The sequence below is a fragment of the Perna viridis genome, chromosome 1 (assembly GCF_037379345.1).
Source record: "Perna viridis isolate PV_CMFRI_1.1 ecotype Kerala chromosome 1, ASM3737934v1, whole genome shotgun sequence".
Lineage (NCBI taxonomy): Eukaryota > Metazoa > Mollusca > Bivalvia > Mytilida > Mytilidae > Perna > Perna viridis.
This window is the reverse complement of record NC_142445.1, coordinates 47,026,276-47,049,790: the sequence shown is the minus strand read 5'-3', so window position 1 is coordinate 47,049,790 and position 23,515 is coordinate 47,026,276. Positions and strand designations below refer to the sequence as shown.

Below are 23,515 nucleotides of genomic sequence, written 5' to 3'. Positions count from 1 at the left end.
ATAGCATGGATAAATGCCTTTCAAATGCTAAAAACAAAATATTTTTTTTCGGAGAATGTAGTAATATCATGCTATTACTTTTTGTATATCCACCTCCGAAAATAGTCATTGGATGCAATAAGTCCTGAAGACAAAAACTATGACAAAAACAACAACAGAAACTTATCATGCATTGTAGCCATTGTATGGCTTCATAAAGATTTTCAAAAGTTGATGTAGCATTGACAGTCATTGACCTACTAAAAATTCTCATACGCTTTATGACCTCACAGATTTTACACACTTTGAGTGCGGATCAATGTCTTATCGTTTTATTCTTTTTTAATTTAAAAGACATAATTTCAAGTTCACGATATTCGGGACCTTAAGCAAGTACTTCACGCCCCATTCTTCCGTAATTTCGTGACCGGAAGGAATATATTTGAATGGAGAATTGAGGCAAGATCAGGTGGTTTAGTCTAATAAAGGAATCAGTTTTCAAAATCGGAAATTTATTTTCACAAGAATCATGAAATTAATCATACTGATTTTTTTGTGTCACTGCCATTGTAGATTAGGACTTCATCATTGTTCAGACAGACTTTTTTGTCACCATATTGATCGGTCCATGTATGATATCGTTATGATCGGTCCATGTCATCAATACTATTGGCCATGACATTGTTAGGATCGATATTTGTCATTTTGTTATAGGACCAGGTCTTTGATAGTCTGTATCATGAATGAGATTGTTACTTGTAGTCGTTAACTTTGGTCCATTCAATACAAAAATCAAGCAGTCAATGTCATCATTTAGGTTTGTCTATATCATTGTCAGGACCAGAGAATATCATAAACCAGTAGTAGAAATGAAAATCGGACTATATTTTTTTCGTTCGTAACAGATAAATCATCAGACTTTTTCATTATTTGGATCTCATAGTATTGTTACACATCAGGGTTAGGTCAGTGAATTTGTACTGGATTTTTTTTTGGAGTGCCAATCAGCTTTCTTTCCATGTTATATTCGTTATATTCGTCTGACTATTGTTTTTTTTTCGTATTTCCCACCTTGCTTTATAATTCATGTATTCTGATTATGGAAAAACATGTTATGGGTTTATTTCATGGAAACCACCCAAATTTTTCAGTTGTTAAAGATGTTTCAAAGATCGACGAATAACATGTACAAGATTCCCACTTTCCTGAAATTTCGGCATAAAAATTCAACAAAGGAGACAGTCATATAAAAACTCTAGACCAGCATCCTTACATTGATTCATGTGGCGTTGTTATAGAGAACAGTTTGATTTTTGAAAGTTCCATTGACCAATGAGCTCTTCAAGCTCAATAGGAGTGCAAAACTACCTGTGGTACGCCCTTGTATTTTTTCGCAGTAATAATAAGACCTGACCTAACTTGACCTATACCACATTAGTAGCCCCGTTTATTGTATATTGAGAACCTCCGGTTTACTTATCGTTCAGCGGCAGAGATTTTAACCATTATTTTGTATTTATCATTATTAACATTGGAAAATTAATCAAAGTTATAAGAACCTAAAACTCTGTTGAGTGGTATATTGGATTAAATATATAGAAATAATAGGTCAAAGGCGGCAACAACGCTACTAGTTGAAAGGAGGTTTCTCTTACAACCAAAAGACAACATATACACTTCAACACATACATGTATACGTTAGCTGCGTAACAATATGAAAGAGTAATCAGGGGAACCAAGATTCTAGCAGGTATCAAAAGAATGTAACATAGGGACAAAGACTAGACAGGGAAAACAGTAACAGATAACAAAAACAACACATATAAATCAACAAAAGCAAATGGGCAATTGGTCTCCACTAGAATTTGGAACATGGACCAGGTGCTTTGCTTGGGTAAGCGTCTTATGCTTTTCTAGAAACACTCTTCGAAATAAAAAAAAAATTCTGAAATACCCGGTTGTTTACGTCATTGAAATCCTATTTGCTAAGTAATGCGGGTTTTCCTTCTAATGCTACACTGTGTTGCTGAAATTGTTTAATATTTCAATACTTCATTGTTTCTACATTGATATATACAACACTGTGATTGCTTTATTCAGATAATGATGCTTCATCTATTACTTTCATGTAATCGTACAATCCTATCTAATTTCACGCTTTTACACATACCTCTGCTTAACATCCTAATACCATAGGCAAAGTATATTTGAAAGACACAATTAATTATTAAACTGAAGTCAATTGACTTCAAACATGAATTTAAATCACGCATCAAATATTGAAACAATGAATGTATCATATCCCTAATCTAAGACAATTTCATGCCATTTGAACATGACAAAATCTTAACATATTAACAGGCAGAAAGGTTTTCTTTATAAGGTGACAGACAGACAATGTCTTTTTCAAAACATTTAACATTGGTAATTAATGGTGTAAGAATATGGCCCGAAGGCGTTTTTAAGCTTAATGAAAAACACTTGATTGTTTGTCCAGATTGGGACTGCTTGATATTAAAGACCAGAAATGGAAAACAGACATACACAACAAAGAACATAAAGTAACTAAAATCATACATACAAAATAACAAAAGTAAATGAGCAACTCGGACTCCACTAAAAACTGGGAGCATTGACCAGGTGCACCGGTAGGGTAAGCGTCCTCTGCTTTTCTAGAGACACCCGCCGAGTTGCTCCTAAAAAGTCAAGTCCGGGGTAGACAAATATTAAAGTATAAAAACTGTATTGTTTATCAAGAATTGACGGCAGTCGTCGCAAAATTTTGGTCGCAATCTTGAATTGCTTATCCCATAAAACTTAAAAAAGGCGCGAACTTTGGTTCACCAAAACAGGTGGAACTAAAAATTAACTCCTTTTCTGAAGAATCATTTTTCATGAAAAAACACCTTGTCCTGAAATAGAGGGTTTTAGTGTCAAAGCTTTATATTTACTCTGTGCTTCGGATGAAAATTGATAATGATTGGCAAAAAAATCAAACACAGGAAGCGTAGTATATTATATAGCCTTCATGTTTAGACGTACACACGTTCAGAAATATGCCATATAAGACTGTTACCTTTTATAATAATTTCCATGATCCCAGTTTTTAGTGGAGTCCGAGTTGCTCATTTGCTTGTGTTACTTTGTATGTATTATTTCATTTACTTTATGTTGTGTATGTATTTTTTTTCCATGTCTGGTCATTTGTCCTTGGATTACATTCTTTTGATAACCACTAGAACCTTGGTTCCTTTGTTTACTCTTAGACTTCTTCTTTAAAAATGTTGAATCGTGATTCGACGTGATCTGAAATGTTAACTTAAATTTGAATTAGGAGTATTGTTGAAGAAGAAGGCATTTATAAAATGATATTTGTATGTTTGGGGACTTCATTTTTCCATATGCACAAATCACATTAAAGAAAGTTGTTAATCGAAGTAAATTACTATTCCTTTTTAACATATGTCTGTATATTAATTTGAATATATATATATATATATATATATATATATATAGACACTTAAACTGTCAGTTCTGGTCGTCTATGCTAATGTATCTATTTCTTAGTTAATTGACAATGTCATTTACTATTTACATTTAATTCACTACTGCATTCAATCCTGTGGATATGAAAAATGATACTGAGTCAACTGAAATCTACAGACAAAATATGGCCACGCATCACAACAGAAAAAAATGATGTTACCAGTATGGCTTATATAGATAAGAATCTGAAATAATTTCCTTAATCAAAAATCAGTTGAAATCAATCTTATTGTGGAAAAAAGAAGACATTCAAAGCCTCCTAGTCTTCAATAATTCTATCTTTACAATAGTCGATTGTACTATTGACGAAATCTCACTAAAAGAAGAATTTTTGTAGACAATGTAGGTTGAGATATATTTACATGAGTGTATCTGCTTATTTGTAAAAAAAAAAACAAAAACAAAAACAAAAACAAAAAACAAAAAAACAATAATAATAAATTCACCGTTGTCATAGAAATCATGGTAAATTAAAAAAGTGGCAGGTCATTTTGAAGGATGTAGTGTAAAGGACTTTATGAAAAATATCTTAATTCTTTGCTATTTGTATTTAAAATAAACGAAGTGGAAAAAACAAACAACACCAGAAGAAAAACCAATAAAAAGAAAGCATAACAATAAAAACAAAACAAACAGGAAAATCATATAACAAAACGAAACAAAAAAAAAAAGAAATTGTGCGATATCTTATGCCTACATGTACTTGGTTCGGAGAACACAAGTACTAGTCATTAAAATAGTGTCAAAATACCCACCAATATATGATTTAAGTTAAACATTTATTTATTGTTTTTGTATATCTTTACTACTCAAACTCCATATAACTATGGTTCTGAGAACAAAACCAATATAATTTACATAGATACATAATATGCATAAGAAGTTTACATGTATTGGAAGAAATAATGTGAGTCACATTAATGATGAGTTTCTATAAACATGAATTAAGAGAGCTATCCTGGAGAGAACATCTTTGTAATTTGTTGAATAAGTTTACCTAAACTGTTGAAAATAGAAGGTGATGAACTATTCATCAAAGCTTGAAATTTTATAATATTTGGTCTTTTCCATGAAGAGTTTTCTGTCACTATCAAACAACATGCACTTAACCAATTAATGGAATTCATCCACAATATCACCCGAATTACATAAATGACATTTTCTCCTTATATTTTGCCAACAGCAACTTCTTTTTGGAAGGATATTATTCAAGGTTCTAAATCCACAAAGAATAATACTATTTTATCATCTAAAATTCTGAAACAGTTTTCCATTAAAAAAATCTTCTTTATCCAACCTTTATTTCAGAAATTTATGTCAGCTTTTTTACCTTTGAATTCCATAACTTTTGAAATTAGTCTAAAAGACTTTGTTTAATTGTAAAAAAATATCCAAGATGTTTAATATTCGTGTTGTTCGTTCAAAACAAAAGACGAACCACACTCATCCAGTATTAATTTAATCTTTTGTACCCAGAATATTCTATATTCCACATTTTGTAAGAGCAAGGTTAAATAAAATTGCAGGTAGCTTTTCAGATATTCCAGTAACTAGTTTAAGCCAAAAGTTAATTTTAAATACCAAAGGATACCTGCATAGTTCCCCGTAAACCATAATATAGGAGGTAGACTTTTTGACATGCATTGAGATAGTCCATACAGACATTTCAATGTTTTTTTAAATAAAAAGTACATATTTTTCTAATTCTTGGTGTGTGGAGGTTTAAGTAATTTATAAGTAAACTAGTGATTATTGTCATTAAATCCAGTAGCCATGGTAACACACTGAAAAAAAAGTATTACTGAGTTTCAGTGCAAGTCAGGGGTGTCTTACAAAACTAACAGCTAAATACTATGTTTTATAAAATATCAGGTACTTAGAAACTACCACAGGATGAAAGCTTGTATGGAGGAGGTGGAAAAAACGGAAAATAAGGACACACTTTTAGGTACATTTTCTCGCTATTTTAGCAAAGACCAGACAATAACACACAAACAAAGAACATAAAGTTACTTAAATTATATATACTAACTATCAAAGTTAATGAGCGACTCGGACTCCACTAAAATTGGGAGCATAGACCAGGTGCACAGGAGGGTATGCGTCCTATGCTTTTCTAGAAACATCCGCTAAGTTGCGCATAAAAAGTCAAGTCTGAAGTATAGGAAAAATAAAAGGAAAACTATGACACGTTGAACAAATCAGTTTTCATAGTGCAGATGGATACACCGTAACGATACACGAATTCATACGCGATATAAAAAGTCTGCGTAGTTGCGGCAAAACGTATTAGTTGTGATATGAAAACTCAATACGTAGGTGCTGAAGGGATTTTGCCACAGATGAAAGGAAAGTTGACAATTCTGAATGAAAAGTCATCACCGTTGTCGTAAAGTTTGGTCAAAAGTTTTCCTTTACCATCGATCTCTAAATGTAGCACAAGATATGAGGCTGACTTTCACAGTGTCTGTAGTATCCTTTATCTCAAGTTCTTTGAGGTAGATGCGATGTATCAAGTCCATGAAAATAGGATTGTTTAACGATAATACGTAATCTGTGTAGCGGAAACTGAGATTAAAGGATCTAGAGTATCATTTTCTGAAACTAAACTAGTTATCTTTTAGAAGTAAAGAATTTTTAAGAAAGTCGTTCAGCCTAGTGTTCAATATTGCAATGAATAATTTACCAAAACAGCTCAAAATTGTGATCAGTCTATAGTTATTTGGTTCATTTTTATCACCCTTATTCTTGTAAAAGGGAATAACATTACCTGTTTGCCATACTTCAGGTACAACTCCTGTATCAAAAATTAAGTTGAAGAGTTTAACATATAAAGGCATCAAAATATTTGCCGTCCTTTTAATATATTCATGAACAATCAAATCATCACCACAGGCTTTAGAGCTTTAAGATCTTTGACGCATATCAATATTTCTGTTTTTGAAACTTCTTGATATATCGTCATTTAATTCACATGTACTACTATCTAGATATCCTAAAAAGTCTTTATCGTTTTTCGACAAGATTGTGGTCAGTACTGTTACAAAACTCGTTCTTTTTTTCTTCATCCAATTTTCTCATCTTAGTTTGCTCTAAATTATTAATACTGCTCTGACCATGATTTTGGACCTGAATGTCCAGTTTAAGGGTTAGATTCAAAGTCACTGCTGGGTAAACATCTAAGTAAAGTGACGAAAATTTAAGTACATTCAAAATATCTACAAATTTCAACGTCTCATAACTACAAATATGATATTCTTCAACAATCGACCGTTTGCAAGTTAACATGCCTATTTTGTCTCCGTTTACTCTACCATTCATTATAAATAAATCATTGTTATCACAGAATTCTAACAATTGGTTTCCATAATTATTGTTAAACTAGTCATTTCTTTGCTTACTAAGCGACATGTTAAACAAATTTAGCATGTTGGCTATATTTTCAAAATGTACTATCCTACCATTCTTATTTTCTGAAAGCATTATGAAATCCTACTTAAAGTTGTTAGATAATCTGAACAAATCACCTTCTAGTTCAACCATCTGTTTTATACAAGTTTTCATATGGTGTATCTATGTACCAAATTACAAAGTCCTCGTCTTTATCTAGAAATTTTGACGCGATTTTGAACCAAGCTATAAATTTACTCTTTCTTTCAATGGGTTGGACATATTTGTCGTAAACATATTTGTAACGAAACCACCTGCTTTAACTCTTGCATTCGTTGTTCTGTTCTTCACCTTAAAAACTGTACCCAGGTATATCAAGAGTATCAAGATCATCAGTTTTACATTCAATTAAACATCGAATTGCGATATCAATTCTATAATTTCTGGATATTTAATTTTTTGTAATGTACCATCATAGTTTAGAAAGTTCATTTAGCTTATTCTACTATTCAATATCTCACTTTAATTTCTATGTTTGTCTAGGTGTAGAATACCCTTCGACATTTCTGACCTGGGCATTCATCTGGTGTTCTGTTGTCCGCAAAATGTTGCGGCAAGGTAGGAGTTTGTGTGAACAATGACTTCTCCTTCGCGGTATACATGACCATCACTGTAGCGATTGTTACGTACGAGCCTAACATGACAGCCTTGTGCACGTTTTACTGGGTAAAACTTCTTGTTGTGTTACTTACGGATATTGTTGATATATCCAACATGTATTGTCTTAAAACGAGGCATCCCTAAGTTAATGAAAAACTAACTTTATCTAATCACAATATTTGTCAAATAATACCAATTTCATTTTTTGACCCTTGCAAATTTGGCAATGTTGTTTGGGAAATCAGAAAGATCAATCGATCGAGAATTCCCTCTTTTAGAACCCGTCATTATTTTAGGGCAATTTTCAAGAACCAGTGAAAACAAAAAATTAAAGAAGAATAACCTTAGTTAGGGTATCCTGACTACCCTACAATAATAATAACATTAACAATATCAATAATAAGGTAAAAAATGCTAATTGAAAAAATAAGAAAAAAAAAGATCCTCCAAAAATTTTGCCTCTTGTAAACGATGCGAGTAACAATTGGGTACATTAAAACATTTATTGTTACTAGTAGGAAAATGCTTTAAAAGGTAGTTTTAAATGCAAATCAAAATTTCTTTAGATAAAATATGCATATTAAAAATTTATGTTTGCTAAATTGAGGTCTACCGTTAGTACCAATTGAACTTCATTTAACCGATGTAAAACAAATTAGTTTAAACTGAAGGCAAGATGAGTTTTAACCATTTTAATGAAGATCAAAAAAATATGATTTAAATAGAAATTAAATTTAATTCAATTTGTATCGTATTGATACTATATACACTGAAGCGTTACACTAGTCAAATGAATATTGGATAACATGATAAATTGGTTTGATCAATATGTATTATCAGTAACTGAGTTAATAAGGTGTGTAAATTATAAATAACATTACGTTTATTTCTAGAAAATCGTGATTTTGTGCTAAGAAACAGAACTAATTGAAAAACAACAAGAAGTACAAATTTGAAATTTTCCATTTTTTATTCTTCAACACCCGTCATTCGATATGATAGTCAACGATTTGTTTTTGTTTTTTTTTTATTTTAAATGTTGGTTTTCTTATCACAAAGCATACCCTCAAGTCTTGAATCCAATGAATTTTTACACTGTTTTCCGTATGGTAACGATTGGCATTTTAAAGGCCAGTAAACTGAATTTATCTTCTGAAGTAGTTGTGGACTTTCCGTGAGTAACAGATAAAATAATATAAGTTCTGTCACATTATATAGTATGTGATAGTGTGGATAGGAGACAAACAGAACTAAAAAGTCAACGTTTCAGTAATAATGTGACGAACAAGAATATTATGTTCATTTAAGACTAGGCTTTACAACTATATGTGCCTTTTAATAACCACATGGAGATTAGTGGACGTTTCTTGAAATTTGGGAATAGTAATGTTTATTTTGGTAGTTCACTTCAAGTTAAGATTGAAAATCTTATACTAATCAATTTGTAGTTCCTTGTTCACCAGTGGCCCTTTTCACAAAAAATCGCAAGAGTAAAATTAGTCGTAAGTTATGACGTCTCAATACTTTTATTTACTATGACGTCATAACTTACGTTTTTTTTTGTGAAATGCCCACTGGCCTTTAAGACTGAAAACAGTTTTTACCTAATTTGGTGTTTAACGGTTAATTACCATTTATTTTGCAAACAAGAAGAAATATAAAAGGTAAATAAATATATACAAATAAATAAAAAATAAATCATACATATGACTACGAAAAATTCCTTTAAGAGAAGGAATAAACTTCAATAATCCTACAATTTTCACAACAATTACATAAATGCACCCTGTCATTAATTAGTTTTCAGCTGAAGTTTTATTTCTATTTTGATTTTAATGTTAATTTTTATGGTTTAAAACAGATGTGAATGATTTTTTTTTATTTTGTAAAATTAAACTGTATAAGAAAAAAAATAATTGTGTCCAACAAAACGCATTTGTTCCCCCCATTTTTTTTAGAATCGCCGATTGATGAAGGTCATTCCTTTCATCTTAAGATATGTGTATAAATATTGTATTTGTTACTCTCTCATTGGATGTAATCTGTTCTTTTTGGACAACGTTATTTATTATTTAAACAACTACTCTGAAACAATAGAAGTTATATTTCAAGTAGAATCCCAAAATAATGCTGGTGGTATGACGAAAGTTGAACCGGAATGGTGATTGTAGCACACATTATTGGTATTTCTTGAAACTTCATAATTAAAAGAAACTCAAGTTTTTGGATTATAATGCAATAATTATTCGTCAAACGTTTTGAACTGTCCCTTATAAGGATGTTCGAATAGATGAATTTAAAATGAACGATTGAGTATTGGAAAATACACTTCTGCTTGAACTCAGAGATCATAAACAGATAGTTTGTATCAAAGAGTAATCAAAGTAACCAAGTTTATAGCGGTAATCAAAAGAATATGATCCAGGGACAAAGACAAAAAAATGTTCACGATTAAAATGTTGTCAAAGAGTAATCAAAGGAACCAAGGTTATAGCGGTAATCACAAGAATGCAAGCCAGGGACAAAGACCAGACATGGAAAACAGACATACACAACAAAGAACATAAAGTAACTAAAATAATACATACAAAGTAACAAAAGCAAATGAGCAACTCGAACTCCACTAAAAACTGGAAGCATGGACCAGGTGTACCGGTAAGGTAAGCGTCCTCTGCTTTTCTAGAAACACCCGCCGAGTTGCTCATAAAAAGTAAAGCCCGTGGTAGACAAACGAGGAAAGGTAAACTATGACCCGTTGAATAAATCAGTTTTCATGGTGCAGATGGATACACTATAACGATCCCGCGATTTCATGATGGCGATCATAAAACTTCTGTAGTGATGACTTAAATCTTGTAGCAAAATAACCCTGTTCCCGAAGCCTATTTGTTAGAGTACTAGCGCGATACAAAAAGTCTGCGTAGTTTCGGCAAGCTCTGGCATAACGTATGAGTTGTGATATGAACACTCCATACGTTAAAGCGTTATGTTTAGAAGTCTTTCAATACTTACCACATATAGGTATGTCACAGTATTCCCAGCTATCATTTCCAGTAAAGCACCAGGGCTGTACATTAGAGACGTTAGGGTTTCTACAGTAGTTCATGTCGCCAAGCCATTTAAAACTATGGTTATTGCTTGTCGAATCCCATTTCTCACAAGCTTTTCCACTTCTAGTCCTGTTTGTAGTGCCTCTATAATTAATTCCTAACTTATCTTGTCTGCAATTATCTACAAAATACTTGAATTATCAACTAAAACGTTTCATACTATATTCTAATGACAAAATTATGTACATTTTATTGTTAACGATTTGTAATAAATGAAAGAGTTTGATCTAAATCGGAAGTATGAGACAAGAAGTTCAAAACATGTACCATACAAGCATTGGATGAAGAGGAAGATCATGAATAAAACAAAAATCTTTTGTTGTCCACTGGAAGCTAACGACATTTAAATATTTTCTTCCCTAAGCCATCATGTACCAAAAAACTTACTTGTAAATGAACAAATATGAAACTTTTTTTTAAGAATCTAAAAAGGAGCAAAGAACTTAAAAAAGAATGATTCATCCATTTTTCATTTTGAATTTTCAGATCATCATCTGCAACTTATTACTATCACAGCACTTCAAATATAATTTTATTATGAAAGATTTCACTATTCAAAGTTTTACCAACCATTGAACTCATGTTAACATCTAAAAATGAAGATACCAAGACTTACCTGTTTTATCAAGGTACGGCGTTATAAAACTGCCACCGATTTTTATTAACAATAATATGAATAAAGCTTCAACTTCTAGTGACATGTCTAGTACACTGTAATTTTAAATCATCAATAACAACTGAAGCTTTAATTCAAATATATATCGTACCACGTGAATCGTTGAACTACGGTAATTGTCAATTTTACAGTTTGTACAATTATCTGACGAATCTCAAAGTAACATTGAATTATTATACATATAATAGTTCATCTTCTATTTTTAGATTAAATTTATCGTAATTTTCATTTCCTTCGATTTTTTTTAATAGAATCAAAATCACGTAAAATATAAAAATGCTGTTAATCTGGGAATGAAATATATTTTTGTAATAATAAAATAATAAAGTTTCGTGATTTGAAAACAGTGGCATAACAAACATAAACAGACTACTTGATATTATTTCATGAGCTAAACTTCTATATGAGGTCAACCGTGACAGATAAATTCTAAATGAAAGCTTTTAACAAAACGAATTAACATTTTTCTGTACCAGTGACCAAGTGTATACGATACTGCAAACATTAAAAGGCCAAACAGAAAAACAAACCGAGATTTAAGAAAATTAACATTTGACCTTGATACATACACAGGACATTCGTAATGAGACATGTAAAGATTTTTAAACCGTATACAGTCGCATCATTAGATACAAATAATTGGACCTACAAGTTAAAACTGAAGATCGATAAATCAACATATTTAAAGTTAAAATTTATATAGAAAGCGGTTTTTTTTGTAACAGTCTATGTGACGATCAAGATAAGAGGGAGGCTAGATACCGTATTTTTTTGGGATATGAGATGAAGATGGGTAATAAAATAGATAATCGAGTAATAAATTTTATCATCTGTACACAGGCAAAAGCAAAATTATTTCACATGACTTTCACAAGAATTTCACATGTTTTTCACCTGAGTTGAGCAAATAAATTAAGTGACAGAGTTCGGGTGAATGGAGCCTTCACGTGAAATTCACGCGAAATGTTCACACAAAATTCGTGTTAAGTGAATTTCATATGAATTTCACATGAATTTCACGTAAAGCTCGATTAACATGAATTTCACGTGAAAAATATTTGCCTGTGTACAGCAACAGCTGTAAATAAAGTACTGCGCTAACGTTCATGTCTTTTTTGTTTATTAAATCCGTTTTCGATAAAATATGCCTCTTAATATTAAGAAAAATTCTTTTAACATTCAACTTCTGCATCTAAGTTCAGAGTAAGCACTTTTTTCCGAAAACATAATTCGTTAAACGTGATGTCAAGATAAAATAAATATGAAAAACGTCACGACCAAGGAAAGAGATGGGCATTCATGACAGTTGAAGGTCATATCTAAATATAAATTCGTTTATATTGTTGGTCAGATCATATTGACAACCGCATTTCTTAAACCCTGAAATCCCAACGTCAGTTTTTTAAACAAACGCGTAGAATGTGCGTTTCCTGCCGGAATTTAGCTCAAAGGAAACAATAGTATGGAATAACGTTATTGGATTTTTTATTCTTTGGTCAATGTCAATATGAAAATTAGAATAATAAGCAGACTTCAGTCTGTACTGTCCTTCTCAAGCTCATTTTGGTACATGAACTTAAAATTGTAAGATAATAGCAGCTGAAGTTTTAGTATATAGTTGTTGGGCTACATTTATTAATATCTGAGTAAATATTTTGTTGGTCTTTTACCAGGTACTAAAACCTGCAAACACTGGCATTTAGAAAACAATAGCGTCAAATTCAAACTTTCCTTCAGTTTTACTTTAGGTTGCAAACATGCGAGACGCGACAATATTTTTTTCACATGGCAAAAGTAGAAAATTTATTAATACAAAATGCAAAAAAAAAACGATCACAGACATAAGTCATTGCCTTGTAGGAAAAAAAAGCTTGAATTTTTCATCACTCGTTTGAATAGGAGCAACTTTCTATTTCACCGATAATGTACGTATTCGAATATTTAATCGGAGTCGTGAGTATTTGACCTCTTTTTCTGTTGTTTTTTTACTTTACAATTAAGTAAACATGTGATATATCAAGGCAAAAGAATATAAATGGATTTTTCCTTCATGTCATTTGCGTTCATGTTGAACTTAACGCACTCATGATATGAACAGTATCACAACAAAGAATCCAATTTATACCGATTTTTAGAAACAGTAGTAACTGTTCTATCAATAGTAGATATCTATTTTTAAAACAAAGAAACATCTATGCTTTATTTGAATTCGAATGCAAAACAAAAAGAAAAGTTATTTGTAATTCTTTTACATGATGGTACTTGTAGTTTTATATATAACGAAGGTTAATTTCATTAGATCTTCGGTGTATTTTTTGGTAAGAATCAGCCAAAATGGTAAAAATCGTTTACATGCATGTCAAAACCCCACTGATCTGATAATATAATTTTACTCAATAATGCTTTCTCTATTTGAATAGACAACTTTTTGATCTCGGATCCCTGAATAATCAGTGGATTTGCTCAGAAATTTTTCAATAGAATGTTAGAAAAATTAGGTTTTTGACAGAATATGTAACATGTTTATTTAAAAAAAATGTTTTATGTTCTTTTTTGTTATTATTATTTTTGTTTTGGATATTCTATGTGACTGACATTTTTATGATATTGTATACTATTTGCTTGACATTTATATGGAAAGATTTTGTCTTTTTTTCTATATTCGATTGTCAATTATTATTTATTTATAGTTTTGTTTTACGCAGCTATCTTCCCTTATGTCCCTATTTCCTGTCAATTATCTTTATGAAGTGCGGATACTGTCGAATAATTTTCTAAATCAGAGAAATATTCACACATTGTGTCGAGAGCTATTTTTTTTTTGCAGCTTTACCCTTACCGGATGTTATTCACTTGCAATGTGACGAATGCTGCTAACTGAGCAGAGTATGATAAGCCTCCCGGAGGACCTGATGTCGCTTGTGGGAGTTCATTTTTTATATTTAGATCGATGTTTTTTCCTATTTTCATGTTCTGGCCATGATCTGATGTTCTGATCTTATATTTGGATGTAACTGAATTGTCCATTTTTTTGACGTTTCGGAGGTTTTTTCGATATTATCAAATTTTACCGTTGTAGGCACTAAAACATCTGGTGTCGTTTTTTAGAAGCTTTATTACCCCCTTAAAATTGCTACTTTCTTAATTAATCTAAAAAAAAATATATTTACTGAACATGACATTACCGTAATTATCTCAGGAAAAACATCAGAGGCCTGTTTTACAACAAGCAATCTTAAAACCTCATTATAACGACAGTCTTATGATGGTCGTTAGCTGTTATAACGTACGTATTTAACTATAACTATTTTTGAAGAAAGGGACGAATTTTACATGTTATGTAAATGAGAAGTAGTGTATTCAATTTAGTTAACAAACTAGAAAGCTAAAAAAGATAGCATGTGGACATCTAACTATTATATTTTATTTTGTATATTAATATTTAAATTTAAATGGAAGCGAACATACAAGTACAACAGAATCAGAATCAGAAGTTTTAGCATATCTTCGTAATATTTCAGGTAGGATCGCATTTTCAAAAGGGCGGTCTTGCTCTAATTAACTGTGTATACACTATTATTGACAATTGGTGTCAATAAAATAAAATGATAAAGATTCTTACGTGAAGAAAAAACATACGTGACCGTGTTTAGTCCTTGAATACTGGAATGCACCATGTTCATATTATTTTCAACACATTTTGCGAAAAGAAAAAAAAAGGAATCAAAATTTTAACAAGACTTTAGGATCTTTTCGATGAAGTCAAGCTTAAACACTACCACAAATTTGGGAACTTGCATTAAAACTAATATTTCTGTTTCTTCCTATGATATGCCTACGATGTTTGATGTGGAATAACGCAGTAACAATGTTTTCCTACGAGATTTAATGTGGATTTTAAAGACATCAGAGATCTATGTCTTATCTTAAAAATGTTCTTAAGTTATGTACAAAATAAAGAGATGTCAATATTCTCGATAAACAGGCTTAGGACAAAGATACTCATAAGACCATTCCAAGACATTTCATAGTTTTAGACATATTTGTTTGAGAGGCCCAGATCTGTACATTATAAATTAAATTAACCACACAGTATTTCATGATAAATACCTAAATTAGAAAAAAAACAGTTCCTGAAATTAAAAAACAAAACAAAACATCACAATAAACGAAACATCTTTTTTGTATCAAGTCTTTTTCGTTCTCATATTAGATGAACAATTAAAACAAAATAACCCTAGTATTTATTCTAACATAATATAAAAATAGATATGACTATCCAAGTATCCTTCAAAGTACAGGCATTGATGTTTGAAAATATTCATGTTGATTGCTGTTGTTTCCATTAAAAAAAAACCCGCTATATTCAATGAGAAGTCAAGGAAACAGACTTCGAGCTGTAATGAGAAGAATATATTCCAAGGATAAAGACTAGACAGGGAAAATAGACACACACAACAAAGAGCATGGAATAACCAAACAGCACATATAAAGAAACAAAAGTAAATGAATAATCCGGATTCCACTAACAACGTGGAACAGGTGCACCAGTAGGGTAAGCAGATCGAAGAAATTTAAGTTATTTGGTAACCACTCACATTTTACTTTACATTTGATTTCTTAACATTGTCTGCAACAACAACAATACTCAGCCGATATAATAACATATCAAACTCCACATTATTTATCTCATTTCTTTGGTTTTTGGCATATATGTTAGACATTTAAGGAATGTTTCTGTTCACAGTTTATAAGGGTAAACTGCCGCTATCAAGTTTATTTTGCACAACCTGTGCAGAAGTTAAAATTATTCCTTATAATTTTATTTCTAAAATACTAATCAAAATGTAATCAACGTTAATGACGTCACAGTAAAAAGCCAGATAATACAAAATAACCTGGTTTACTCAAGAGTACTAACCAATCAGAAAGCTTGTTACAAATCATATTAGATTATTTGTATTTGAAAAAGATCATTTTCCCATCAGAAAAACTCTAATGTATCGTTCAGAAAATAAAATAAATTAAATGCAGAAAAAAATTCTCGTCATTATGAATTTTGTTTTCGCCTAATATGGAAATTATAGCTTAACTCCATGTTTTCTACTTTCTTGATGCCACTTCCAAATAACGTGTTATGTTACAATTGCATACAAAAGTATGTGATTAACTCGAATAAATATATCGTATTGGAAGTAAACAGGAAGCTATTCGAAAATATCAATGAAATATTGACATTTTATCTTATGACAAACTGATATGTTTCGAGACACTAATCATTTATTATACGATAACGATTAAAAACAAACATTAATCTACGTAAGGTATTCAACCACTGATTTCCATTGTCCTTATTGTTAGATTAATTTTGTATCAGACACAAGTGTGTGTGACTTCTTGACTTTAAAGTATTGGCACGACATTTTAATTTATCTTCTAATTGTTTGAAGAGTACTCTATATAGGGTATATGCATTCGGCAAATAATCAACTGTCAATTGCCAGAAGTAACTTTTGTGTCCATACATTTTAGACATAAGAGAAATAAAATTTCTAAAACCTATTATTTTTATTTACTAAGGTCATTTTACTTTGCGTTTATGTTCGTTTATGTTTTGTCCTTTATTTCATTGAATTTGTTTTCTTCGGATAAATAAAAAAAAATTAAATAACTTCAGTATTTAAATATGCTCCAAATGCGTAGAGTACTAAACTATACATTCTGAATTTGGGAAATAATTATTTGAATTTTTATCTTGACGCTTTTCAATAATATCTACGTTGAATCATTTAAGTTGAATGAAACAATAATCATAACTAATACTTTTTCAGCCGTATGAGATATCAAATGAACCACAAATATGGATGGTAATAGAAAAAGAACATAATTCAATAATACAATTAGTCTAGCAACATAGATATTCGCAACCAAGACCATGCATTAAAAAAAAGGCAAATGAGCTATTTTGACCCCACTAAAAATGGGAACATAGACTAGCTGCACCGGTAGTGCTATGGTCATCTGCTTTTTAGAAACGTCTATCCAAATGCTTATAAAATGTAATGTCCGTTGTAAACGAACGTGGAAACTGTCCCCGAATTATATAAAATACTGAAGTTTCCCTGTATTGCACATGGTAGAACATCATGGGATTTGTTTTCTATTTTGATAGTTTTTTTAGTACTTCTTGTTTACAATTATAATTATTATCATCATTAATATTATTTTTCTTTAAAAATTTTATATTCCTATATATTTGGTTCTAATGCTGCTAATTATTAGAGGTTACTCATTGAAACATGTGTGCAGCATATAGAAATTAGCAATACATATAATTATTTTTGTATTTATTTGATAACTACTTGGTCGATGCCACTGCTGATGGACCTCGAGGGTATACATCAAAATATTTACCATATTTATTAAAAACTTGCAGCATTACTAATTTCAGAAAACCTTAAACACCAAGGCTTTATTCCTTGTACTGCACATGGTATAACATCTCCTTGATGAATTTAGCTTCCTATTTCGATAGTCTTGGTTTTGAGCTCTTCTTGTATACGATTAATTGTTGTATTCATATCTTCATATTTGATTCTAACGCTACTGATGTGTGGTTAATCATTGAAACACGTGTACAGTCTGTAAAAATTTGCAGGATATATATATATATATATATATATATATATATATATATATATATATATATATATATATTATAGCCTAGCTGGCCGAGTGGTCTATGGCGCTGGACTTTGTGCAGGCGGTGTTGCCAAAGAGGGGAAATATGTAACGAATGATATCGATAAACAGAGATGGCCAAATCAAACTTATCGACAAGTCATTGATAATTCTATCTATTGAATGGATTGCTTCAATCTTTACATCTGAAAAGCCTTGTCATTAGCATGTTTAGTACTGTAAAAAAGCTCTTATGACTTACAAGTTCTTGAAAGAAATTGAAACGCAAATTAAAAAAAAATCTACACAAAGCAGAGAACTGGACGTATAACAAATAATTGACAAGGCATCAGTTCTTTTCTTGATTCGTTGATTTTAAAGTAAGGTACAGGGAATTTAAAAAAAACATAAGTATAGTTCTGTTGGACACATATTGTGAATGAGGAGGATTCCAACCCTTAAAGTGGGAGATGAAATAGAAAATAGCTACGATCTACATAACGATCAGAATGATAATTATAAAAAAAAACAATACAAAAAACTGAAGATAAGGAGAACACGAAATCACAAACAATTGAAGAACTTCAATATCAAGAAAAGGAGTGACATCATGTACGCAGGTTTTTTTTTTATAAAAAAAAACATTTCTATACCAATGGCACTTGCTCACTAAGAAATATAAGTTGTATTATTTTTATTATGACAAACTTGTACGATTAAGTATGTCGGTTTGTCGTACCTCGCGTCCTTCATCAATTACTTTTCGTCATGATTTATAAATAACGTTGGGGCTTATATCCAATATATAGAGAAAGTAAAAATACAGTGTCAGTAGTAAGGAAAACTAAACATACGATAGGTGTGAGTTAGTTGCGAAAGGTGCTTTAATTTTAACTGTTACTTGTAACATATCTACTAATATACATAAATGTTTTTTTTTTTAAATTGCTCATTTGCATTTATAAGAGTACTTGTTTGTAGAAAAAAGATACCTACGCACGGAAAATCCGGTGTTGATATCTTTACGTTCAATCAGTTATATAACATCTTTGTTATGATAAAAATTGTGTGATACTATGCTAAGTTTCTGTTTTAAATTGCGGCTTTTGCACTTAAACTACACGCCTGGTAAAATAGTAAAAGTACAAATCGGCAACTGCGTTTCACTTTTTGTTTTGGTAAAACCTTTAAACTGTTTTCATACATAAAGGAACATTTCACAAATGTACTTTTAAATCAACCAATGAACAAAATTCAAATTTTGTCCCCCAAAAACTTCTTTAGATGTATAATGACTGACATAATTTGCAGAGGGATAACTCAATAGTCGTTTTTCATGATACAAGTCATTTTTACAAGTTTTTCAAAGGGAATTAAACAAAAACAAATAAAAAAAAACAAAAAACAAAAAACAAAAAAACAAAAAAAACAAAAAAAAAAACACACGACATCCGGGATGGCAGTCTCATTGGGAAAAGATAGAACAGTAAACATTTTTCTTTGAAACTTAAACTATCTTCATTTCGATAAGTACCAAAATGGTCTGAAAAAAGTTGTTTAAAAGTATCCAAGTACCACCGAAGCCCCAATTAATCAATAATTTAAACTTGAAGCCTTCAACTGTCCATTGCTCCTATCGGACAGTAAAAACGTCTTTCGGGTTTGAGAGTTACTTCCCTTTGCTTTAAATTTTAAAAAAGTCAAATTCGGGAATATGAAAAAGGACTATTACCATACTGGTAAACCATCTTGTGCATTAATTGAATTTATTTCTACAGTATTGGTACAATATGCTCTTCAACGACAAACAGATGTTCTTGTCCTTCAACATTACACTTTTTATGATTAACTTTTTTAGAGGCAGGGAGAAACTTAGAACTAGATTTTTTAAAGCAAAATCTATGTTTTTGTGGAACATTTACAAACCTAAAAACTATACGAATGCCTTCATTATGATAATAAAGTATACGAATTTACAATTTATAACTATAAGTAAAAATACAGTTAATATGTATAACGCCACAAAGGAAATTTCTCACAAAGTGAAACATGATGTCATGGGATTGATTTATGTTTTATCAATCAAAAATGATTTAAAATCTACACGTATTTCGCTTTTCTCACTTCAATATATAAACCGTTTATGTCTTGAATGTCTTTTTTTTCCATACGTAATACAGTATGTAAACAAGTAATGATAATATCCAATGATTGCCTCTTGATCTAATGTTTAGAAATTATAAAAGTTATAGATTATAGAAATTATAGAAAAAATATAACTTATGAACTTTTAACAGTGAAATATAAAACAGTTTATTATTTCTTTTAAGTTTATTTATTTTTACCAGAGACATAGTCTTGGAAATGGGTTTGAATTGCGGTATTTTACAACTATTACACCGATCATTTCTTTCTGTCATCTTGTAAAATCATACAAACATTTAGTATCATTTAACTAATATGTATGAAATGATGTAAAAATAATACAATTTTTTTAAAGAATGTTTTACATAAAACTTTGTATGGACAAAATATTTCATGAATTTCTAAAAGCCTCTTTAAAGGGAAGATAATTGGCGGAAAAAAGTTCTGTTGATATGGAATGGAAATTTTAATTATTTGAATATTAAAAGAAAAAAAAAACCTATGACCCCTAATTTCTTTTTGTGTTATGATAAAATGTCAATGAAGTGCTCTGTACATTAATTTATCAGAAATTCTATAAGCCGTGTTTTTAATATTTGCAAAATAGATAAAAATCCCTATAGAATCCATACAGATTGCTGTAAGATAATTGCCTACATTGGGGATTAATTATCTCGAAATCAATTTCATTGACCCTTGTTTTGTACAATAAAATTCTAAAGTATGTTCATTCCATGTCGCCTGTAAAAAAGAGTCTATATGTTAGAAGTATTAGGTATGATCTTTCTAAAAAAACAAAATGGGAGTTTTGTACTGAAGGAATTACGGGAAAAGATGTCACAATAAAAATGCTGTATACTTGTTCATAGTAATTAATAGTTCTTCTTATATCTGAGTGAAGCAGTAAATTTCACCATCCTCCAAAGATAAAGCTACTTAAAATATTTTATATAATTTGATTTGTATCTCAGGCCATGAATTATTTTATATTGAAGTTAATGAAAACATTACTTTGTGAATGTAAAAAGTAAAATTGAAACATAGATAACGGGGAAGTTCGTACTCTTTAAATTGAGACCAGGGACACTATAAGTAAATGCGAACATTGCTATTTAGTATTCTTTGTTTGAATACCACTAATAGTAGGGTAGCAGGATACCGATTTTCGTCGATTTGCCTTAATTGTTTGATACATGGGTATATTATATATCGTTGGATAGAGCAGGTGATGCCCCATTGGAAAATCGATGTCGGTGCTATCCATCGTTGTAACGGGACAATGAATATCTGGTCAAATGTCAAACACTCGTATTTCTACAAAAAAAAAAAAAAAAAAAAAAAAAAAAATTAGTTGTTTTTCCAAATGCGTATATTGCATTTATTTTTGAAAAAATATAAACATTAACATCTCCAATAATTGCTTAAGATCTAAATTTTAGTTTTCTGTGGCAATCTTTAAAATTATTTGATTCCTTTGAGTAGTACATTTTGACGTTTTAAACATCTAAAATGGAATGAAGCCTTGATATTTTACGAAGTTGATTTTTTCCTTTCTCATAAAGTCATAAACACTATAGACCAAAGATACTTTTTTGAATTTATAACATTTTATAATCGAGCAAATGTATTACTTTAAAAGTGCCACTTCGGGGAAACATTACGCCTTTTGGGAAAGGATGGTTTACAATTATAAAACATAACTAATATCGAAACAAATCATGTGCAAATAACGTTATTTTAATACAGTCGAAATAAAGGGGTAGGTTATTTCACAGAATAGACGCATCCCTCTACGATTAAAAAAGCACTCGAGATATTCAATAAATGACTTGGTCAACATATTGTAAAGACCGAGCACTGTTTCCTTCAAAAACATTAAAAAGGAAAATATTAAGAAGCATTTACGTTGGAAGAGTAATCAAGGGAACCAAGGTTATAGCGGTAATCAAAAGAATATAATTCAGGGACAAAAACCAGACATGGAAAACAGACACACACAACAAAGAACATAAAGTAACTGAAATCATACAAATAAAGTAACAAAAGTAAATGAGCAACTCGGACTCCACTAAAAACTGGGAGCATGGACCAGGTGCACCGGCAGGGTAAGCGTCCTCTGCTTTTCTAGAAACACCCACCGAGTTGCTCATAAAAAGTCAAGTCCGGGGTAGACAAACGAGGAAAGGTAAACTATGACCCGTTGAATAAATCAGTTTTCATGACGCTAATGGATACATATAACGATCCACGAGTTCATGATGACAACCATAAAACTTCTGTAGTGATGACTTCAATCTTGTAGCAACATAACCCTGTTCCAGAAGCCTATTTGTTAGAGTTCTAGCGCGATACAAAAAGTCTGCGTAGTTTCGTCAAGCTCTGGCATAACGTATGAGTTGTGCTATGAACACTCCATACGCAGGAGCCGAAGGGATGTTGCCACAGATGAAAGGCAAGTTGATAATTTTGAATGAAAAGTCATCACGTTTGTCATAAATTTTAGTCAATAGTTTTCCTTTACCATCGATTTGATTTAAGTGTAGGTCAAGATATGAGGCCGACTTCACAGTGTCTGTAGTATCCTTTATCTCAAGTTCTTTTGGATAGATGCGATGTATCAAATCCCCGAAATTAGGATTGTTTAAAGATAATACGTCATTTATATATAGCGGAAACTGAGATTGAAGGATCTAACGAAACGATATTCTTTCCTTCTGATCAAATCAGCTATAAAGTCAGCCTCATAAGAGAAATAGGTCAGCAAGTAAAGGAACACAATTTGTTCCCATTGGAATGCCGACTGTTTGTTGAAAAACACGTCCACCACACTGGACAAATATGTTGTCGATTAAAAAATCCAGCATTTTGTAAACATCTTCCTCTGTATATTTGGAAGATGATTTGGAATTATTTCTTACAAAGTATGAGGAATCTCTACCAAGAACTATATATTTGTATTTAGGTGTACCATCTTTTTTGGAAAAACAACGATGTGTAATGTTTTTAAGTCGGGATTTTAAGTGAGTATGGGGAATAAAAGTATACAGTGTTTAAATCCTATTATATTCAGATAATAGTCTTGAACTGATTGTCTCCAAAAGATCTTTTGAATTTTTCAGGTTCCACATTGAATTAATACCACTACGGGAGTAACAAGTGTTGTGGTAGGACTGCAGACCCTCTTTGACAGTTGTGAGTATAGAAGTTGAAAGTTTTGAAAGAGGTTTGGTGGTACATTTTGCAGATCCAGCTATGAAACTATGAATCCAGTACATAGACGCTAAATCACAATCATCGTCCTTGGTAGAGAGACCAAAAGAGGATAGCA

At 31.0% G+C, this 23,515-nt stretch overlaps 1 protein-coding gene across 1 annotated transcript in view; it reads right to left on the bottom strand.

The window, feature by feature from the left end:
• LOC148629053 (uncharacterized) overlaps window positions 1-11,439 on the bottom strand; it is a 56,175-nt gene extending 44,736 nt beyond the window's left edge. Inside the window, exons 1-2 of the mRNA XM_088543115.1 lie at window positions 11,302-11,439; window positions 10,588-10,806 (exon numbers count right to left, since the gene is read on the bottom strand). Coding sequence (XP_088399241.1) covers window positions 10,588-10,806; window positions 11,302-11,386 — 304 coding nt within the window. The 5' untranslated portion in view covers window positions 11,387-11,439. The remainder of the gene's footprint in view (window positions 1-10,587; window positions 10,807-11,301) is intronic.
• Between the last annotated feature and the right edge of the window lie 12,076 nt (window positions 11,440-23,515).